The sequence below is a fragment of the Cordyceps fumosorosea genome (assembly GCF_001636725.1).
Source record: "Cordyceps fumosorosea ARSEF 2679 chromosome Unknown scaffold_8, whole genome shotgun sequence".
Classification (NCBI taxonomy): Eukaryota; Fungi; Ascomycota; class Sordariomycetes; order Hypocreales; family Cordycipitaceae; genus Cordyceps; species Cordyceps fumosorosea.
In genome coordinates this window covers 558,173-579,029 of record NW_017387308.1, presented here as the reverse complement: position 1 = coordinate 579,029, position 20,857 = coordinate 558,173, and the positions used below count along the sequence as shown (strand labels likewise).

General features: G+C 53.2%; 6 protein-coding genes across 6 annotated transcripts; 3 read left to right on the top strand and 3 right to left on the bottom strand.

The window, feature by feature from the left end:
• Nucleotides 1-568: 568 nt before the first annotated feature.
• Nucleotides 569-4,213, bottom strand: ISF_04018 (Vacuolar sorting protein; the record flags this gene model as incomplete). The annotated part of the gene is made up of 3 exons (XM_018847624.1): nt 569-3,547; nt 3,603-4,021; nt 4,072-4,213. 3 exons carry the CDS (start codon nt 4,211-4,213, stop codon nt 569-571), a joined length of 3,540 nt encoding a protein of 1,179 aa, XP_018705204.1.
• A 366-nt stretch (nt 4,214-4,579) lies between these two features.
• On the top strand, nt 4,580-6,852 carry ISF_04017 (casp; the record flags this gene model as incomplete). The annotated part of the gene is made up of 3 exons (XM_018847623.1): nt 4,580-4,679; nt 4,734-4,901; nt 4,952-6,852. The coding sequence occupies 3 exons, from the start codon at nt 4,580-4,582 to the stop codon at nt 6,850-6,852; spliced, it is 2,169 nt and encodes a 722-aa protein (XP_018705203.1).
• A 1,653-nt stretch (nt 6,853-8,505) lies between these two features.
• Nucleotides 8,506-9,412, top strand: ISF_04016 (hypothetical protein; the record flags this gene model as incomplete). The annotated part of the gene is made up of 3 exons (XM_018847622.1): nt 8,506-8,686; nt 8,781-9,333; nt 9,391-9,412. 3 exons carry the CDS (start codon nt 8,506-8,508, stop codon nt 9,410-9,412), a joined length of 756 nt encoding a protein of 251 aa, XP_018705202.1.
• A 587-nt stretch (nt 9,413-9,999) lies between these two features.
• Nucleotides 10,000-10,569, bottom strand: ISF_04015 (hypothetical protein; the record flags this gene model as incomplete). The annotated part of the gene is made up of 1 exon (XM_018847621.1): nt 10,000-10,569. The coding sequence occupies one exon, from the start codon at nt 10,567-10,569 to the stop codon at nt 10,000-10,002; it is 570 nt and encodes a 189-aa protein (XP_018705201.1).
• Nucleotides 10,570-13,907: 3,338 nt separating this feature from the next.
• On the bottom strand, nt 13,908-15,015 carry ISF_04014 (60S ribosomal protein L17; the record flags this gene model as incomplete). Its single annotated transcript, XM_018847620.1, has 4 exons — nt 13,908-14,060; nt 14,152-14,339; nt 14,527-14,740; nt 15,013-15,015. 4 exons carry the CDS (start codon nt 15,013-15,015, stop codon nt 13,908-13,910), a joined length of 558 nt encoding a protein of 185 aa, XP_018705200.1.
• A 719-nt stretch (nt 15,016-15,734) lies between these two features.
• ISF_04013 (nucleolar protein NopA) lies at nt 15,735-16,947 on the top strand (the record flags this gene model as incomplete). The annotated part of the gene is made up of 4 exons (XM_018847619.1): nt 15,735-15,882; nt 15,949-16,067; nt 16,170-16,833; nt 16,889-16,947. 4 exons carry the CDS (start codon nt 15,735-15,737, stop codon nt 16,945-16,947), a joined length of 990 nt encoding a protein of 329 aa, XP_018705199.1.
• Nucleotides 16,948-20,857: the final 3,910 nt, after the last annotated feature.

The following is a 20,857-nucleotide window of genomic DNA, read 5'->3' as shown; positions in this document are numbered from 1 at the left end:
GAATCGTCCCACGCCCGCGCTCATCCCACTCTCGAACCCTTTCTTACCTCGGTGATTGCGATGTTTCGTCCAAGTTGTTTGGTAACTTTCTTATAGCAGCTTTGCTCTTCCTTTGCCTGTTCAACAAAGAAATAGAAAAAAAAGGACGACCTCTCTTTTGCGGCAAGAAATGCCAAGTCTTTCACCTCATTTGGGCGGTCCGTAGTTGTCCTGTCTCCGTCCGATAGTGGTAACGGCGTTGGTCGTCTTGCCGGCCGCGAAGGGGAAATGCGGCTGTCTGTCATGTGTCTTGGCATTTCTCATGGCTGCGATAGGTCTCTCTACAATAACCTCATTCAGCTCTGTCCGCCACAGTGGCTCGCGAAACGGAGTGGCTTCCCTCCCCCGTTCGCAGCAATGACGTGACTTGCTGACTCGCAAAACCACTATCACTTATTCGTCATTCGTGAGCAAGATGAACGACAACGTAGTCATTTGTTTGATGAGAATATTGTTCACAATTCAAATATATTGGCGCTACATGTACATTGCCCATCATGATTCGTTCAGAGAACGAGACTCGGCGAGCTCAGGCAGCCTCGGCCGGCTGTTCCGCCTCCGTCATCGTCGGGCCTCTCCCCTCTATAGTCGTGATCAAGTCGTGGCTCACCCGCAGATTCTGCGCGCCGCTCAGCGCGCTCGCCACCCTGGCCTCGTGGCGCTCACGCACCAGCCGTCGCAGCGCGCCGACCAGAAACCCCGCCACGACGTCCACCGACCAGCCGTCGGGCACGAGATGCAGCACCTCGTCGAGGTCGAACCATCCCCCGAAGCGCTCCAGCAACGCGCCCGTCTGCTCCACGCGCTCGCTGGCGTCATCGATGGCGAGGAACTCGCGTAGCACCGCGCGGAACAGCCGCTGCTGGTCCTCCGCAGAAGGGGAAGCCGCCGCGTCGCCGCCCCGCCGCCGTCGCGAGGGCGTCCCTTCGGGCGTGGAAAAGACGCTGGCTCCGCCGCGTAGGCAGTATGACACGGCCGAGTCGTAATCGCCAAGCTTGTGGACAAGGAGGCGCAGGGCTTGCTCGTGGTGGCTTTCTCTGCCAGCAAGTATAATGGTCTCCGGCACCAGCAGGTCACCGGACAGGCGGCTTATGCGCTGTCGAATGCGGGAGGTATTGTAGTCATTTGCTCCACCCAGAAGCTGAAGCAGCCGCAGTCGGTTCTGCCACACCTCATTATCTTCCGAAGTATTTGCCATTAGGAAGTGGTGGTACGTGGGCTTTGGTGCTTCCAATGCCCTGTATGTTGCGTATGCTACCATGACAGCATCTCGACTTGCCTCTGACGCCTCCAAATCGCCAATGACACTGTCTAAATAGTAGAAGATGAGTTCGTTGATGTATGCCGTGTGGCCTTTGCCAAAGGTGAGGTGTTCGAGAAAGTGCTTCACCGCCATAGGTGCCTCATTCCTTAACATCTCAACCACCTGTGCGGGCTCGAACTTGGCAGCCTTAGACTTATCCTCGGCAAATATCTCCACGCCGAGTTTTGGATTTCGTCTGGCTAGCCAGACACCGTACTCTTTCACCAGTGATTGGTTGCTTATTTTTGAGAGATAATCTTTGATGCGCAGCTCGCCATCTTGAAATTCTTGTCCGTCGTCGCGCTCGCCTTCGATTATCCGCCTCCATGTCGCCAAGACATCACCAGCCATCTTTCGACTTTGATATAAGCGACTGAGGATAAAAAGGCGATGGTGAGACTCCAAAATATCCACTGCACGATCGAAACAGTCCACTCCTTTATCAACAAGCTCGTGGAGCTCAATCTTGATAGGGCTGTGCCTTCCAAGTGCCTTGGGAGCGCGTCGATCCAACTCCAGAAGGACAAGGAGCAGCGCAGCCTCTACCGTTCTGAACACCTCTCGCTCATCCGGCACACTTCCGAATCCTTTCATTTTTCGCCAGGCGGAAAGAAAACGGCGGAGGAAGTGAAGTGTTCTCGACTCCAGATTCCCGATACTGTTCTTTGCGATGGCTTCGAACTGATCACTGCAAAGGATCATTTCCGTGATTTTTTTCACACCGCCATATATCCAGATTCCATTTCGTCCCTCGATAATCTCGTTTCTGATTCCGGGAATCATGGAAAGCACAACTCTTGGGTCCAGTTGACTATCAGCGAATATTTCTTCCATGGCAGAGATTTCTGCATCTGTAAGTTCCTTGTGTGGTGGTGCGAGGAGCAGAGCACCTAAGAGTAAGATGCCTGCCTTCTGGCGCATGTATCGGAAAGTCATAAATTCGAGTTCTGTTTTCGCCTCCCGGCGGCGGATCCGGGCTACCGTGCCGAAGACGGCTTCTGTATCGAGCTTGCCAGGCAGCAATTGACTGTCATTAGAAGCTCCCAGCGCATTTTCCAGTTGTAAAATGAGTGGGTTTCGAACTGTCCACCAAATTTTGTCGTCCGACCAGGCAACCAGTGTGGTTGATACTTTTGCCAATCTTCGAGCGAACTCCTCTCCTTCGGATACACGGGAGGTCTCCCAACCATCAGGCAAATCGTCGTCTTGGGAGTCAGAGTTTCTTTCGAAAAGCTCCTGCTCCTTAGACAGGCGCTCCATGGACGAGGCAGTACGAGAGTCGAGGCTCTTCAAAGATGCCACAGATGCAGCGGTGGGACTGGGGAAAGATGAGAAGCGCTTCTCGCTGAGCTTCTTCACAATCTCTTCAAACTTCATGTCTTCGTTCCCAAGCAGTGATTGGATTCCGTACGGACCATTCGGCTCTAGGTTTGCAGCAAACAGCCAGTGTTTCTCAGGGTGAGCCTCACTTCCCGCATCCACCCGCTGGATTTCAATACCAAATCTTGAGCCCTCGCGGTTTTCCATATCCAAGGAAGCTAGAACATAACCGTCATCGTCATCAGACAACCCGCTTCGTGATGATGCCAAGTTCGCGGTCCCACCATCTACGACGACCTGTTCGGGATATTTTTCGAATGAGATGGTTGGCCGAGTGATTTCGCCATCCAGATTGATAAACATGCCAATGCCGACTTCTTCAGGTGTAGTACCAGTTACTATCAGAAATTCATCCGGGGTGGGTGACGCAATATGCGGCTGTAATGCCGCGGGGCGCGGCATATCAGACGATTGTCGGGCTTCCGAGGGGACATCAGGCAGAGCCTTGTCAGTAGCGAGGCCAGACTGCGGTGTACCAGGCTGGTCTGGAGAAGAGGAGTTCCGTGATGCGCCGCCAACTTGGTCCTGTTGGCGGCCCAAATTGCCCAGAATGGCCCCTCCGAGGCTGGAGCTCCTAGCGTGACTCTGAGAAACGGATTGCCGGGCAGCGTGCGAAGTCGATGCGCTTCTGGATATTCCACCTATATCTACCTTTCCTGACGGAGCTGGGGGCTCGGGCGAAGCTGGGGGCTCCAGGGATGAGATGTTCATCAAGGGAATTTTCAGCTGTTTATCGACATCGAGAAGAGCGTATACTTTCGAATCCGCAACGCATGCAATTGTGTCTCGGCGCACGGAAAGGCAGCTTGCAGCAAAGTCTATATTCTATCGTAAAGCAATTAGTCTGTAAGTCTCACGGAATTGTAGCAGATGTGCATACCTTGACAGGCCTTGCATTATCGCCAATGCGAACCACTTGGATCTTCTTCTTGAGCGACATTAATATCGCCATGGCTTCTGGTTCGTTTCTCGTGCCTTCATTTGTTATCGGTTCGTTCAGGTCGATGCCGCCTATCCAGCTGCAATTTTTCACTTGTGTTGACTCGAAAACTGGCGTGAGCTCGGGCAGCGAGTAAAAGGTGACGGTCGAATTGCAAAGGATGCAGGCTTTGCCAGCGCGCGGCAGCAGCAAAATCTGCTGTACTCCGGGGCACGTCCCTCCATTGATCTCATGATATGGGGGTGCGAGCCTTGATGCCGAAATATACATCGGTTTGCCATTTTTGTCGGCAGGATCGGGTGGGATCTGGACAAGGTGTAATAGCTCCGAGGCCGAGGTACCGATGTAGAGATTTCCATCTATGATGTCCGTTAGCGAGGTAAAGGCGACACTTCTTGCGAGATATTACCATAGTATTCTACACAATTGATCTTAACATCGCCCTTGGAACCATCTTCGGAGAGGGGTACCTCTTCCAGCAGTGGCTGCAACAAGTATGGTCCACTCTCTGCGCTCGGTAGGTCTCGCTGGCTACCGCCCTGCTGCGTCATTGTCGTATACTTTCGCGTAAGTCATTTGAGAGCTCTGCATACGCCGCCTCACGCAAACATGGCCGCTCGACGAAAGCGTCGTATCGTGTTTGTCGATTAAGAGGTGATGCTATGCCGTTGCGCGGAAGCTTTGGAAGGCTGAGTGGGGCGGACAGACGTCAGCCCCTTGTGGCGCGATCAACGTACGTGTCTGGACCTCTGGAGCTTCTACTCCTAGAACACCTCGCAGTGCCACGGCATTTTGCACTCTACCCTTCCACCGCTTAAAGCGCGTTGTCGCTCTGTCACTGTCTGAATTTTGTTTGAGATTGATTATTGCGGATGCTTCAGCTTGGTGTTGCCTGTGTCGTGTAATAAGCACCCAGCATGGCAACGACGACAGCCGCGGCGCCAAGCGCAGCTGGGGAGCCTGGGGCATCTGGAGATGCTGGGAACAAGTTCCAGCATGCTATCTCTGCATGGAGAAGTTAGTATTTGTGCAATTGTCTTGAAACAAACGACAACTATTAACGCGACGCAGCCGTCGATCTCACAACCCTCACTTCGAGCCTCGACAATACCGCCTCGGATATCGTCACATATCAACGTGACTCGACGGTGCAGCGCAAAGACTTGGCCCAAAAAACGAAGGACTTTCGAAAGCTTGACGATGCTACGAAACTTACAGAGATCAAGGGATTGCTGAAAGGTAACAACTGGCGGATCACCGTCCCAGCAGAGAAGGCTAACTTTACTCAGCCTACCAAACATTTATCGACCTCTTGACGAATCACTCAAAGTCTGTCAATTCGGCCTTCCTTCAGGCATATTCTTCCATCTCCGAAGCGCCCGACCCGTATCCGTTACTGGAAGCCTCCGTCGATGCCATGCTGGTGTCGGAAGACACAGCTCCTAAGCTCAGAGAAGAAAACTCGCACCTCCAAGCCAATGTTGCGAAACTTACCGCGCAACTCGAAGAGACCGAGTCGAAGCTACAATCGGAGGCCGCAGCGCGAAAAGACTTGGAGGACAACCTAGACTCGAAGGTGAAAGATATCGAGTCGTCATGGAACGCTGTGCTGGGCGAGCGCAAAGACAATTGGGAGGCGAAAGAGAAGAGCCTCGAAGAGAAGGTCGAGAGTCAAGAGAGGCTACTTCAGGAGCTCAAGGCTACCTACGAAACAAATCAACGCCTCGGAAAAGCCGGCGATGATCAAGACGGAATGCGCAGTCAAGCATCCAGGGCGGAGCTCGAAATGCTGCATGCCGACTTGGAGCGCACAAGTTCGCGGCTGGCAGATGTCGAGTCGCGAAATGAGCAAATGAGACTGGAACTGGCCGAAGCGAAGTCGAGTGTTTCTTCCCACCCTAAGGCATCCTTAGAAGACGATCCCGATTACATGAGGATGCGATCCGAGAATTCTTCGCTCATTCGAAAGCTCGACAGCACAAGATTAGAGAAAGAGGGTCTTAAGAGAGAGTTGGACACCAAGGTTCGGTCGACGGGGCGGGAATTGGCCTTACTCAAGGAGGAGAAAGAATCACTCAAATCAAAGGTGCAGAAATGGAGTGATTACGATGAAGTAAAGCAAGAACTAGAAGTGCTCAAGAGCATCGAATTCTCGACAGGGGATGATGAGGAGGATATTCCAACTGGCAAGGACAGTGGGGCCGAGGCAGGCAATTCCTTGGAGAAGCTGCTTCTGGGTCGCAACAAGAAACTAGGCGACGAGCTCACAGTTCTTAGAGTTTCGCATCAGGACCTGCAAACAAGACTGGAAGATCTACAGGAAGAAACGTCCAAGACGAATGCGGAGCTTGAAAGATGCCAGAACCTCAATGAGAAACTTGAAAGAGATTTGGAGCAGATGCACGCGGAAGGAGCAAATGCTTTCCCCTCTGGAGCATCGATGGCAGGGACGTATGTGACGCGAGCACAGACGCGACGCGGAGGTCGAATCTCACCAACGTCATCCATCATCAGTGGATTAGATCCTCGTGGAGGTGGGGAGAGAGAGCCAATGGGCGGAGGGTCCGGCATCCTTCCCATGGTAACAGCTCAGCGAGACCGGTTCAAGCAGAAGAATGCGCAGCTGGAGCAGGAGGTTTCGGAGAGCCACAGGACAGTGCAGCAGCTACGACAAGAGGTGGCGGCGTTGCAGAAGGACAACTTGAACTTGTATGAAAAGACGCGGTATATTTCGACATACAATCGCTCAGGCGCAACGTCGTCTTCGGCGACTGCCTACGGAGGCAACCCGAACCCCTCAACGGTCGCTATTGGAGAAACTGGCAATCCAGGAATGGCTATGGATCGCTACCGGGCAGCCTACGAATCAAATATTTCGCCGTTTGCGGCGTTTCGAGGTCGTGAATCAGCGCGGGCCTATCAGCGCATGAGCCTGCCTGAGCGGGCCGTGTACTCCATCACGCGCATGGTGCTGGCGTCGCGCAGCAGCAGGAATCTATTTGCAGCGTATTGCGTCGCGCTGCACCTGCTGGTGTTTATGTGCCTGTACTGGCTAGGTGCGTCGGACCTAGAGAAGCATGGGGCCAGCTTGGGCGCTTCCTCAGTGGCGGCGGCCGGCGCTGCGGTCAACGGGGCGGCGGCCGGGGATGGTGGTGGCAAATGGAAGGAGGACGGATTTGCGGGAAGCTAGCAATCGTATGGTAGGGTAGACGAATGAGTGTACAATAATAACTTGGGTGTCTGTTTTTGGCGTGTTGCTGTTGGTGGTGATTGGCCAGGTCAAGGATGTCGTGGGATTGGCTCAGCTTGGTCAGCTTCCTTGGCAGCGCGTACCTTGGATGACGGGATTACTGCGTGACTATTTACAATGAAATGCAACTGCAGGTTTCTTCCATGCACGCACACGTTATCTCAAGCTCGGTGGTGCCCGCGCAACGTAGTGCCGCGCAACCGAAGTCAGGTTTCGGATGGCAGCCGTCGGGACCAATCAAGCAACACGCCCCGGCGGGCGGGTGGGATTTGATCTAAGACCCAGGGCACATGTGCCGGAGTGAGGTGCTGCAGCAGTCCGATTTGCTTGGTCCGAGGTGGGTGGGTTGGTCAAAGTGGCTGCGAGGTGCAGATGACGACATGGGTAATGTATAATTTGGGTGGATAGCCGCCGAAGAACCATCCGTGGCTTGCTGTGTGACAGAACGGGTAGTAGAGGCCGTGTTGTACTGGTCGACCACGGTTTCCCTAAATAATACAAGGTTAGTACCCTTGCGGTTTTTCTTCTTCTCCCCCTTTTTTTTTTAACACCTGTGTATTTTCAAGCATGAATGAAGTTGCTCAGGTTCGCCGCATTGATGGAAATCTTATACATGAACGAACTCATCTCAAACTCCAAAGAAGACAATGCATGCATCCTGCCCCCTCTTCGATGGAAAATCATAACCACGCCTAGTCTTACATACGCGCCGTTTGCACCCTCCACTCGGCCAATGATCATCCATCCATCATCCATCTTGCTCTTCGCGGCCCGTACCCGCCAAAAAAGCTCACCCCATCCAGCCCATCTCCGCGCAGCCAATTTGATTGGATCAGCAGCCACGCTTCTAACCGCCCGCCTAGGGGCCCCCCTGCCGACTCGCCTCTTCCCCCGCCATTCTCCCAATTTAGCAGCCCCTTCCACGTCCCCTTCCACAATAAACCCTTGGCTTGCAGACAGCTTGGTCAGCTTGGCTCCCACGCGACAATGTCACCCACCACCTGAACATGCGCAAACTTATTTTTAGTCTTTCCCCATGTCGGACCAATCCAACGGGTCGACGCATCCCAATCCCGTCCCACCCCGAAATGAATGGGACGGTCGTCCGGCTCCGATGGCTGGTGGCCACGGCGGCTGCGGCTCTTCGCAGGACAAGGCAGCCAGCCACGAACAATGGACATGGGCATGTAGTTTGCGGTCTGCTTGCTGTCTGTGCTATGCAAGGGCAAGGGTATATCTTGTAGAAATGTCTCTCCTTTGTTCCACTCTTGTGATTTTCCTTTCCTTCCTCTATTTAGTAGTAACACTTACACTTCACACACAAGCATCAACACACAGGCAACACTGTGTAGTGCTTTTTTTCCTTTTCCTTTTTCTTCTTTGTCTATTTCCTTAATTTCCTAGGGTCTGTTTGTTTTCTCATCTTGGGGTCTTCTCAATCGATTTATTTTCCTCTTTTTTCTTTTCTTCAGATTCCATCATCGACGACTTGTCCTTGTCTCCCAAGAATCACGACTTCACCACATCCCGCTGGAACAGGATCCTTGAAAAACACAAAAAAAAATGCATCTCAGTACTCTGATTACCTTCTCAATGGCTGCTACAGCCTTTGCGGCCCCGAGCTACCTGCAAATCAACTCGCTCGCAAACCCTCTCGCCGCCCTCAATGCCATCACCACCTACTTCAACCTCGTCGCCGACAAGGTACCAAATGCCAAATCCACCCTCGGCTCGCCTCTCACGTGTGATCTCGCCAAGGCCGTGATGCCCACCTGTAAGTTTTGTTTATCGTTTTTTTTTCTTCCCTCTCCGCGCCCCCAATCATCTTCCATGACGCAGGATCATCCATCTAACCTCGTCCGTCTCAGTGCCCGGCCTGCCCTCGCCCGCCCCCGGTTCCCAGCTCCGACACGTCGCCGTCGGCCGCGGCACCCAAAACTACACTTGCGACGGGAACCCGTCCTCCAAGCCCAAGGCCGTCGGCGCCGTCGCCACCCTCTTCAACGTCACCTGCCTGGCCTCCAAGTACCCCGACGTCAGCGGCCACATCCCCGGCATGGCCGTCCACTTCGACTTTGACGCCTCCGCCTCCGCCGCCGCCGCCGCCGACACGAGCGACCGCCTCGGCCCGGCCACGCTGCTCGTCTCCGGCCACCACTACTTCACCGCCGCCGGCGTCCCCTTCTTCGACCTCGGCGGCCAGGGCCACATCCCGTGCGCCAAGAACGCGAGCGCCGACGCGCCGTCCACCGCGACGGTCGGCCAGAAGGGCGAGGTCGCGGTCCCCTGGCTGCGGTTGCTGGCGACAAAGGACGCCACGGAGGGCCTGGGTGAGGTCTTTCGCGTGTCGACGGCCGGTGGTAGCCCGCCGGATACGTGCAAGGACCTCAACGGTCCCTTCCAGGTCGAGTACGCTGCAGAGTAAGTTTTCTTCTCGGATCGGGCTTGTCGGGCAGCTGCTAATACCATGCTCTTTAGGTATTGGTTCTGGTCAAAGTGAGTAGACTGGTTGTTGCATTTCAAGGAAACGAGTCCAGGGGGTTTTTTTTTAGTTGCGTCACTTTTGTCCTACTCTTTGTCTCTCTCACGCGTTGCTCTCCATGGGTGAAATGCTACTGTCATGTTCATCATTTGACGTAGCCATCCTGCTGGTGGAGGAATGCACGCCGTATTGTATTGATACTTCTTCAAATTATTCTAGTTATGCTTTTTTTTTTAACTAATTACGATGTATCTGCCTCTTTCATCCTTCCTAGCCACGAGATGCGTCGCCGCGTAAGGCGGAAGATAATGAACTTTTCCTCCATTACATCCCGGGAACGCTGCTTTTTGCATAGTCGATTTTTAAATTTACATGGTCACACTAATACTGTGCGAGGCACCGCTCGCAAAGCTGCTGTTAAGGCCGGCGCGGCAGAGGCCAGCCATGATAGCAATTATAGCGATGAGGTAAGTACTATCCCTTAGTAGCCTTTTTATATTTTGCTTGAATATATTTATTCACTTTTTTAGAGCTACTACGGCTGTTCAACCCGTAACTTGCCCGATCAGCCATTAACTGGCTTCTTCGGTGAACATCCATCACCCTCAAGGGATCAGTGCTTCTTCACGAACGAGAGCACCGGAGAACCGAGCCATGCCAGCGGAGGAACATTCATCGGCTATAGCGGCCTGTATTACATTTCTGTGGTACTTATCCTCCCACCCAGTTCGGAACTTGAAAACGTGAAACGGCCCTCTGTCGCTCGGTACCTCGCACCTGAGAATTCTCCCCAGCAACAGGTCTGTGCGGCGCTGCATGAACTGCGTGGCATGTGAGTGTGAGTATTGTATGCGAATCATGTTCGCAAGCAACTGCACCCGAATTCCCGGTATCAATTGGATGCGAAATTCCGGGTGGTCGAGGTCGACATAGCCGCAAGACTTAAAGGTAAGCGAGTTGAGCTCGTAGATGGCTTCCTCTTTGGGAAGTTTAGAAGCATCCGGAATGATGCGCCCTAGAACCCGAAGTGCGCGTTGTCGATCTTGGGCAAGCATTTGCTTCTCAGCATCATCCATTTCTTCGCTAAGCGTAGTGTGAACTTTGACCGACGGCGAGAAGTGCTCAATGAGGCCCGCCCACGACATCCAGGAAGGAAGCTCTGGCGAGGACGCCATTGTTGGGTCACTACCTAGACCCGAATTCCATAATTGAAGCATTAGGCCGCTTCCCAGGCGCATTGGCATCGCAGATAGCGAAACGCCTCCAAGTTCAACGCTTTCCAAGGACGTAAGAGCATAGCCTCGCAGAGCCTGGAGGAGCACATGCGGCGCTACCCAGCAATTCTTTAGCGACAGGTGCTTCACGTACGGGAGCCGCAGTAGCTTGGGGTCTCTTCCAACGCGGGCCATACTCTTTCGAGACATGCCCTCCGGCTCTGCAAAAAAGGAGCTGGTAGGACGTACTGGCCGCGCTGATGACACCCGGAAGCCAGCTCGCCACCACAGATCCATTCGAAATGGAAACTCTCAATCTTGGGGCAAGTACCAATGAAGTTGTTTATCAGTTTATGGGCAAGAGGGATAGCTTCGAGCGGTGACACAGTATCGTCGGCCGGCCACTTGGGCGAGATTACTTCTAGGCGGACGCCAATCCGCAACCACGCCGAGGGAAACGTTCTTCAAGGACGGAAAGGCGTTCCAGAAATCATAACGACTCAAGATGTGCAAGTGAGAGCTGGGTATTTTGGCGATGTTGAAAGTCGTGAGATTTTGGAAACAGCCCTCTCCAGAGCAGTCCATTGCGGATAGGATATACGACTCAGTCCAGGCACGACAGGCCATTTCTAGTTCAAAAAGCATCTCGATCTGCTCTCGGGTTAATGCATTCGGTAACAACGAAAAATCTTGTAGTGTAGATGCCCTTTTTGTAAGCCTTGGCGATAGATTCAGCTGTCGGTGAAGTTCACGCGATTCCCTGTCCTCAGTTTGGATCAAGTCTTGCAGTAAGCGAGGTTCACGGCTTTCATCAAAGTCCATGTCGGATACTGAAGCCTTTCCCTCGGCCTTTAAGAGAATTGCGATGGCTGTTTCCATCTACTCCCCCTCAAATCCGGCATTCTTTAGCATTGCCTTCAAAATCAGTTCCTTCCAATTTTTAGGAATCGGGAATCGTCCCCAATTCATCTGCGGGGATCGTAAAGAGGCTTCAGCAGCGGTAATCACAGACGAAGGATTGGGGTCTAGCCATTTCGTTACTCGTCCGTTTCTCTGGCCTGTGAAAATAGGCTGGCGAATTGTGTGGAGTTTTGCTTGAAGATCAGGACCACACAAGAAACCTAAACCCACATCGGAACATAGACCAAGAGATGTGACATTGACCAGGCATCTCAGCGCTGCTTTCATCTTCTCATGCCTATCCGCATTGTCTTCAATATCGAGAAGGTCTTCAAATCGGGAGTATCCAGACCGCGGCAGCGATACAAACCCCAAAAGGAGCGTTTCACTTCCTGCCTTATTTTGGGACGAGGCAAGGCCAGTGCGTCTTCGTCAACGTCCAGAGAAAGCGCAAATCGAGAAATGTGGTGACCAAGCTGCTCCAAGATTCGGCTTCCACCCAAGGAAAGCATGTTGTGGTACACGGGTTGGAAGGTAGCTGATGTGTCGAGCAGACGTGATCGAACGGGAACAACTACCTCTCGGAAGTAGTGCCCAGAAACTTTGGCTCGCATTGTTTATTGACGAGACGCAAGTTTCTGATATCAATGCGCGAGATTAGCAACGTGGTGTCTCCAAAAAGCTCAAATGGGAGATCGGGCAGATTGACAACTGCAGAGGTGGCTGTGAATGAGTCCTGGGTCAATTCGAGGCTCTGGCCGTGGCCAAAGTGAGAATGACCTTGCCTCCTGACTGACGGCGGTTCCATAGCTGCGAATATAACGATGATAACTGTGCAAAAGCGCAATACCGGGGGGATGGCTTCCACAAGAGCAAGCTGCTGGTGACTACCCGAAAGCGACGCTGAAGTTGGGCTCTGCCAGCAGCAGCCCTGTAGAGCTGGGCCGTCACGGGCAACAAGACCTTCACCACTCAACTGCTTTTAGATGATCGAAGTGGTAGTGCAGAGGAGCCTCAGAGTGATTGCCAGGCTTTACGAGACAGATGGAGGGCACCCAACTCCATGTCAGTGTTCCACGACGGCGATGAGTGACGCGGGGCAATTTGCAGTGTTCGCGGTGCTTAGTAGTCCGGCGTACTAAAGAAGAGAGCGAGAAACTAAGAGAATTGGGGTATAATAAAGTAAATGAAAGTGAAGAAAAAAACAACGTTGTTGGGAGGAAGTAGTTTCACGGCGTTGGTGTGATTGGGGGGGGTTAACTGTGTAGCGCTGGCACGTGGAAGAAGGCAAGCGTCATCGTCGGCGTTTAGTGTACATCTGTACCTACGCAGGCATTCCGTATCTATGGAAATAGGTTAAGACAATACTTCTATCTTAAAATTCTATTTTACTTATTGCTGCCCTAGTTCGTGTAGATTCATCTAGGGCCTGGATTCCTATTTCTTCGCTAAGTGTAGTGTGAACTTAGGCGACGGCGAGAAATGCTGAATGACGCCCGCCCCGACATCCGGAAGCTGTAGCGAGAGGAAAGAGGTGTATTCACAAGGTTTCGCGCAAGAGAATGAAAACGACGGAAATAAGACAAAGATGGATGACCGGGATATAATGGAGGAAAAGTTTACGACTTGTTTTATCTTCCTCGCACAGCAGTATCCGTATGAGCGCGACTATACAAATTTCAGAATCAACAATGCAAAAGCAGTCCCATTATTTATCCCTTAAGGATCGGCTGGAGTGTTGTTGCTCGATCGTCGTGCTGTCAGCTTCATCTTAAAGCTATGTCTACCATGGGGGTTCAACTCATAGTCAATCGGCACGATACGAGGATATCGGACCGTTTAATAGAAAGGTTGTTGGTATTCTTCATTTCGTCAACAAGAGTACACTGTCCCCTGCGAAGCAGAAACCGTGGATAACAGATTCGTCGCATGCGTTTTCCCCTGTAAATGCCATGCTCGGACACCCTATAAACCAGACTTGCCACACAAAAAGAGAGAAAAAACACACCTACACCAAAATGGCAGGGAACCCAGATCGAGCTTGAGTGTAGGAAAAACCATGGAACTCCCAAAACATTGATCCCGCCCCTCTCTCTATCCGCGTCATCCTTTTTTGTCCCTTTTTCCTTCCCCGATGCTGTGAGTAAAAAAATCATTTGTCGTTACGCCTTTGTCCAGAAGGAATTTGCAGAACCAGAGGAGAGAAGAGGAAAAGTCGGTACCATTGCTTCTTCCCTTGCTATGTTGTAGTCGTCGAAGTTTCACGCGGCGGGAAAGTAAAAGGCTGAACAAGGCAAAGAGATGATATTGATTCTTTCGCTTTTTTATTTAAGCTTTTTGTGTTGGGTTTTCGTCCGCTCTTCCTCCCTTCTCTCTCCCCTCCGTCTCCGACAGCCGGCTTACGCGGCGGTCAGGGCCTTGCGGAGGCGGGCGCCGCGCTGTCTGGCGTTGAGGTGCTCGCGGCCGACGACCTGCTCCGACTTTTGGACGACCTCCTCGGCCTCGGTGAGGATGAGCTCGATGTGGCAGGGGTTGGACATGTAGGGGTTAATCTAGAGTGGGAAAACATGTTAGCGGGCAACGCATCTCTCAATTTCCTCTCCCCTTCAAATGGGGGGAAGAGGGGCTTGGGTTTATACATACGCGACCGTGGGCACGGTACGTGCGTCTGCGCTGCTTGGGGGCCTGGTTGACCTGGATGTGCTTGACGATCAGGGCGCCGGTGTCGAGGCCCTTGGCGTCGGCGTTGGCCTCGGCGTTCTTGAGCAGGGTGAGGAGGTGCTCGGCCGACTTGACGGGCCAGCGGGCGCGGGTGACGCCAAACTGCTTGCCTATTGGTTCCTGTCAGTACATGAGGTTCCAGGATATCCAAGAAAAACTTTGTTCTTATCGCCCTCCCATCTGCCAGAGCTTGCAAATTCGTTAAAATGACAGCGCGCACAGGCAGACACTTCCTCCCCCTCCCTCTTCAACGCCTGGGCCGACCAACAAGACAAATTTCGTGAAGATCGTTCGTACCTTGGGCAGTGCGGCCAGTACCGCCGGCGTAGCGGCGCATGGGGACGGCCTCGTCGTGGCTCTTGACGTTCTCGAGGAACTGCAGGGCACGCTCCAGCTTCCAGCCGTTGATGGCCTGGGCGGTCTCGCGCGTGTTCTTGAAGGACACGCGGAGGTAGGCGCCGCGGGCGCGGGCCGACTTGGCGGGCAGGATCTCGGTCGCAGCGTAACGGACCTATACAAACGAAGACCAATTGATCAGCTCCCATCACAAACCAACGCTTATTCTAGGAGAGCTCCTCCTATCCCTTTGTCTTATAGCTTTGAATATCGCAGCGTCGCTAGTCCATTTCGAAGTCGATGCATGGCCGTTCGAGGTGGGATGGCGACGTATCGGCGGTGACGAAAAAATTCGGCGGTGGCAGATTCGATCGTTGCATTTCGAATGGACAATTCGGCTGGCGTATTCTCGCGAAAGACTCAGGGATGAGGGCGCATAGCACTCACCATCTTGACGACTTGAAGGGTTGGTGATGACTTGGTTCGACTACCGTGCGTTCGCTGGCGCTCAAAGTTGACAATTTCTGAACTTTTGCCCTAAGGGCGCTTGGGGGCGGGCTAGACAGCTCGCTTACTTGTTTGGGCAGCCTTTAGGGTTTTTCTGCCCTTACACGCCAAAAAAAACACCTGGTTACACAGCAAAACACACTGAGCGCAATCAGAGGCTGCCAACTATGTAACGTAGAAAAATAAGAGTGCAAAGTGCTGTTTTTGAATTGAGTCGGAATTTAGATTTTTTGGAATTTTCATCTTTTTTCCCTTGCCATCAGTAATTTAACTATGTTGTGCTCTGCAGTCACCTGATCAGACTGCACAAGCAGCCACGTGACTCGGATCTCTGTAAAAAGGGAACTATTCAATCGGAAAATCGTATCTCCTCCGACCGACGAGAGCCTACACCGAACTAGCCGCTATTGGTAATACGCGGGTCCCTTGAGTTTCTGCCAGTCCAAAGCTTCAAAAATTTCTTTCCCAGCCCGAGTGTCTAGAAAAAAAAGTTGAACATCGTGCCTACGGTAACATCAACAAGGACAAGTCTGCACTTGGTCTACACCTGTCAGCGATACGTTTCGACTTGCTCCCTGTTGGTTAGACGCGCAATATCAGCTCTACCTGATTTTCCGCATCTTCAATTCCTCTTCGACATCTACAATAAAAAATCATACACAATGGCTCCTTTTGTTAGCCGTGGTGGTCCTCGCGGCGGTGCTCGCGGCGGTGCCCGTGGAGGTGGCCGCGGAGGCTTTGGTGGTGGTCGCGGCGGTGCTGCTGGTGGTCGTGGCGGTTTCGGTGGTCGTGGCGGTTTTGGTGATCGAGGTATGCTCGTGACGGCGTCTTGATGACTTTGTATGCTTCGCGGAGACTGACTGAGCGCAAACACAGGTGGCCGTGGTGGTGGTCGCGGCGGTCCTGCTCGCGGCGGTGCCCGTGGCGGTCGCGGTGGTCGCGGCGGTGCCCGCGGCGGTGCTGGCGGCCAGAAGGGCGGTTCCAAGGTCATCATTGTGAGTTCTCTCTTTCATTTTCTCCACCTCCGTGATGAGGCTATCGCGAGGTGCTAGCGATGGCACGACCAACCACTTTTGCTAACGCATTCCGCCTTTTAGGAGCCTCATCGTCACGCCGGTGTTTTCGTCGTCCGTGGCGGCAAGGAGGACGGCATTGCTACCCGCAACTTGACGCCTGGCGAGTCCGTCTACGGCGAGAAGCGCATCTCGGTCGACGAGTCCGTCCAGAACGACGACGGCACGACGACGACGACCAAGGTTGAGTACCGCATGTGGAACCCCTTCCGCAGCAAGCTGTGCGCTGCCATTGCCGGCGGTGCCGACGACATCTACATGAAGCCCGGCTCCCGCGTCCTCTACATCGGTGGTGCCTCCGGTACCTCGGTCTCCCACGTCGCCGACCTGGTCGGTCCTACCGGCTACGTCTACGCCGTCGAGTTCTCGTCCCGCTCCGGCCGTGACCTCATCGCCATGGCCTCCAAGCGCCCCAACGTCGTCCCCATCGTCGAGGACGCACGTCAGCCCGCCCGCTACCGCATGATTGTCCCCATGGTCGACGTCATCTTCGCCGACGTTGCCCAGCCCGACCAGGCCCGTATCGTTGCCATGAACGCCAACTGGTTCCTCAAGGTTGGCGGTGGTGTCCTCATCTCCATCAAGGCCAACTGTATCGATTCCACCGCCCCTGCGGCCGAGGTTTTCGCCAGCGAGGTGCAAAAGATGCGCGCAGAGGCCATCAAGCCCAAGTTCCAGCTCACTCTTGGTATGTAAATGCCGGCCAATTCAATCAGTTGAATTCGTTACTAACATTTCGTCAGAACCCTTCGAGCGTGATCACTGTCTGGTTGCCGGTGAATATACCCGTGTCAAGAACTAAGGGATGTGTCGAGAGAAAAGCGATAAGCAACACGAATAGCAAGCCCAAGGTGCGCACGCGTGTGCATGTCGACGACTGCATTGTTGGCTACTGCTCGGCGTCCTCCCGGAAGGCACCCTGACTTGCTTGGATCTTATTTTGGCAATGATGTTCTGTTATTTTCGGTTTTCTGTAATGGCTCCTTCTTTTCATAAGGCGCGTGGCGTTTAGGCATTTGGGGGATTGTATCTCTTGTACATGGCTTTGATGTAGTACCAGCATTCAAGCCACAATCTAGAAAGCATATCACAACATGGGTGCTGCAATTGAGATTTGTTTGTGCGAATTGGCATGATCTTTTTGCTCGATGAAGTTGTTGGGCTGCGTGATGCGGAGTATGTGGGTGTCATCTTTGTCTACGAATCGGCAACTTGAGAGGTGTGACAAGCCTAAGGAAGCCAGCTATCTGCTCCATTTCGGTTTCTAAGCGTTTTCTCGTGTCGAGCAGCTTTTCTCGTGGATGCACGTTACTTACCTGCGGGTTCGGTACAGACCGGCCGGGTCGGCGCTACCCTATACCGCACCTTTCGCGAACTGTTGATCGTGCCTTTTTTCAACACAAACGTTTAAGCTTAATACCACGACTTTCTTCTCGCAATTGCATGCTCGACCACAGGTGACACATTGGATGACTTTGGCAATGTATCTCTGTTTCTCGAGCCTGCAGGCGAAGTCCGACCCGTATGAGTGGCAGTCGGCGCGGTAGCTTGTGAAGTAGCAAAAGCCACCACAGGGTGCACTTGAACACACACAGTACAACCCCGTTTTCACCAACGCCGTTACGCATGTTTAATTCCAATCGCTTCTTGCCAGATCAGTGACTTGCACCAATACGAAGGGCCGGTCCGAGTGATTCGATACCGCGAACGGTGGCACCCCCAGCAACCGGCATCGTTCACGACGTTCGATAGACGGTACTTTGGAGCCCGATGCGAGAGTTGCTCGGCGCTAGAACGGAGATGACACGTTTATCTCTGGGCAATCGAGATGGGCACGTCGGCATACAGTGCGAGTTACATAAAGTCATCTATGACACCACGGCTAGTGATTTGGAAACGCGTGATAGAGTGAACCTCTTGACGGGATTGTTTCAGGGCAGTGAGCGAATGGAACAGGCAAACGGGAACCCAACCCAACCAGTGGACAGATTCAAGACTGTCCCGACACGCATCCGAGCCAAGGACACGGCCCAACCTGTACCTGACAGTTTGTGGCAGTGCCGTGGGTACGTGCTCGAAATACAATGGGCTGGCGAACTGGCTTCCGTACAACTGCAAGGGGCTGATTACCAGCAGAATAAGAAAATAGAGCTGGCAGGGGACAGGGTACATGACATGGATCCATTTCTATGCAGAGGATCTAATCAATCGCGAGCGTGGCCCAGACAGCCGGTACGAGTCCCAACGAAGCTGTGGGCAAGGGGGCGATACAGAAAGCGCTAGGCTATGTTGCGAGAATAGGAAGGATGAAAGCCCCGAGGTGGTGGGTCAACAGAAGGAGAGAAGATGAATCCAGGCTGTGAGCCAAAAGTTATCAGATGCGGGCCTGGTGTGTGGCCGAAATCGGGTTGTCAGACAAGCCAAAATTGTGCCGCCCATCCGATCACGAGACCGGCAGAAACAGTGCAGCAAGCCGCAAAGGCAACGTAGTTAGCTGGCCAAGACTCTGTTGACACCCGAACGAGGGGTAAGACAGCGAACGGGCGAAGTCTTGCTCGGGATTCTTAGAAAAAGGGCGAGAAGAAAAAGGGGCCGTTGCGGGTTACGCAGGTGCGACATGTTCGGACGGGGGTCAGCCCTTTGATGGTACCTTCTGATTGATAAGATGGACCTGATAAAATTTTTTCTTTCCCAACAGACAACGAGCATGGGCCATGGTGGACAATGCCCTGTGGCAGCGGCTTATTGGGCCTGCCTGTGCCAGGGCAAGCAAAATTACGAGACAAGCCAAATTACTGCGCTTGACAAAAAAGTAATAATTCCATGCGGATCACCTCAAATTTGCCTGCCTGGCTCTCGACTCAGAAGACTGGTGGTGGGTGAAGAGTCAAGTCTAAGGTCTCCGTGTCACACAGTACGAGTAAGTGGTCGGGTGAGCAAGCGAGCAGGCAAGTAAGTGAGCCAGCAAAGATTCTGGAACCGCAGAAACGAGATCCGGCTAGCTGCAGCTGGGTGGCTGCATGATCTTTGGGCGTTGGGTGGAGGTTTTTCTTTTCCTGCTCAACGGCGAGGGTTGGACCATGTGATGGGTAACTGATTGATTAGATGCGCAAAACTATTCAAGTCTGTGCTCGGACAAGTTTGGAGAGAAATTGAAACATGGGTTTTGGCTCCGGAAACGTTCGGTAACCGCGTCGGCCCATGGCAGAAAGCATGTGCTGCCAGCCAAAGGTACTAATAATACTGCATGGAAGATGGGAGAATGAGAAAACAAGCCCTGCCATGATCCATTCTTTGCTGCACATATGGGCCCGGCTAAGCCAGGCCGGTTCCGGCACGCTGCTTATGATGCTCAATATTATTGCAGTGCCCGCAATTGAGGATCATGTTTCCCCCCAATGACCATGGGAAGAAAGAGCATATGCGAAGAAGGGTAATAAAAAAGAAAGTAGGTATTAAAATTACCGCGGTGGAATGGACACTTGTCACCACCCGAGGGCCCAGACCGCTAAAAATGGCGACACAAGACGCCAAAAAAGCACGCGCCATCTTATCAATCAGTTGAGGATGGCCAGCGTGTCAGGCGTTGTTGCCCGCCAGCGACGGATTTTTGGATGAATACCAAGTGGGTTGGTAATGAATTGCCAGCTGTCGAGTGAACGCTATGTAATGTCGCCAGCAGCTTGCAGCCGCCGCATTCTTGACCCTATGGCGCGTCAAAATGTTTACCCCAAAGTGGACGTCGGGCGACCCTCCCCGCTGGTCATGCTTTGCATATCATGACTGATTGATTACCAGGCACAGCGCGGGGTGGCGGACCGCGCACTGTGTAACCCTTAGCAGGCCTCCAGTGCGCTAGAGACCAAGGCGTTGTGGGTTGGCGCATTATTCGGACTCTAGATTGATAAGAGGAACAAGAAATCGCGCGACCTCTCAGCCAAGGCCCAGCATTGATAAGTACGAATACTGGTACATGCTAGTACGAACACGGGCTACCCCCGGAAAGGAAGAATGGAGCAGTTAGACGCAAGTCGGATAGAATTTGTTCACTGTACGGATCGATCGATGGATTGTGAGATGTGACTGAGACCGGATGACAGGCTGTGCCGTGATTCAATGTCATGACCAGTCCAACCAGGGAGACATGACGAAACGAAAGATGCAGAAGAGACGCAGAAGAGACGCAGAGAAACGCAGAGAAACTAGTTTTTTGGGTTGGACGTGGCGTGCGCGCTATGTCTCCCATCATCATTATATCATACTTTGGGCCTGAGAGGCCAGTCAGATGCCAGCACGGCGATGACCGTCTCCACTGCCTGGCGCCCGCTGCAGCGCTGTAGCAGCCGGCGGCCCCCTGATGCAGCCCTTGTCAGCAATTTCATCCCGCTAAATTGTCTTCATGTGCTGTTAGTGGTGTGCTGGCTGGGGGCCAAATTACGCACTGTGCCTATCAGCCTAGCTGCGAAACCACCTCCGTAGCCGGGGTCCTCTGCTACAGCGTCTGAGGCCTCTGCAACTCATGCTCCTGCTCTCGGCCCCTGGTAGCACATGGGTGGCCCTGTAATTGCAAGAAAAAGAAGCTTCCCCGGGCCCTGACTTCGCGCACTCCGCCGCCCACCCACCTGCCCCAACCGCACCCTCTTTGCCTCTTTCCCAACGACGACCTCGGCGGGCGGTTCGCACTGTTCCGTCAAATTCCCTTTTCTACCGAC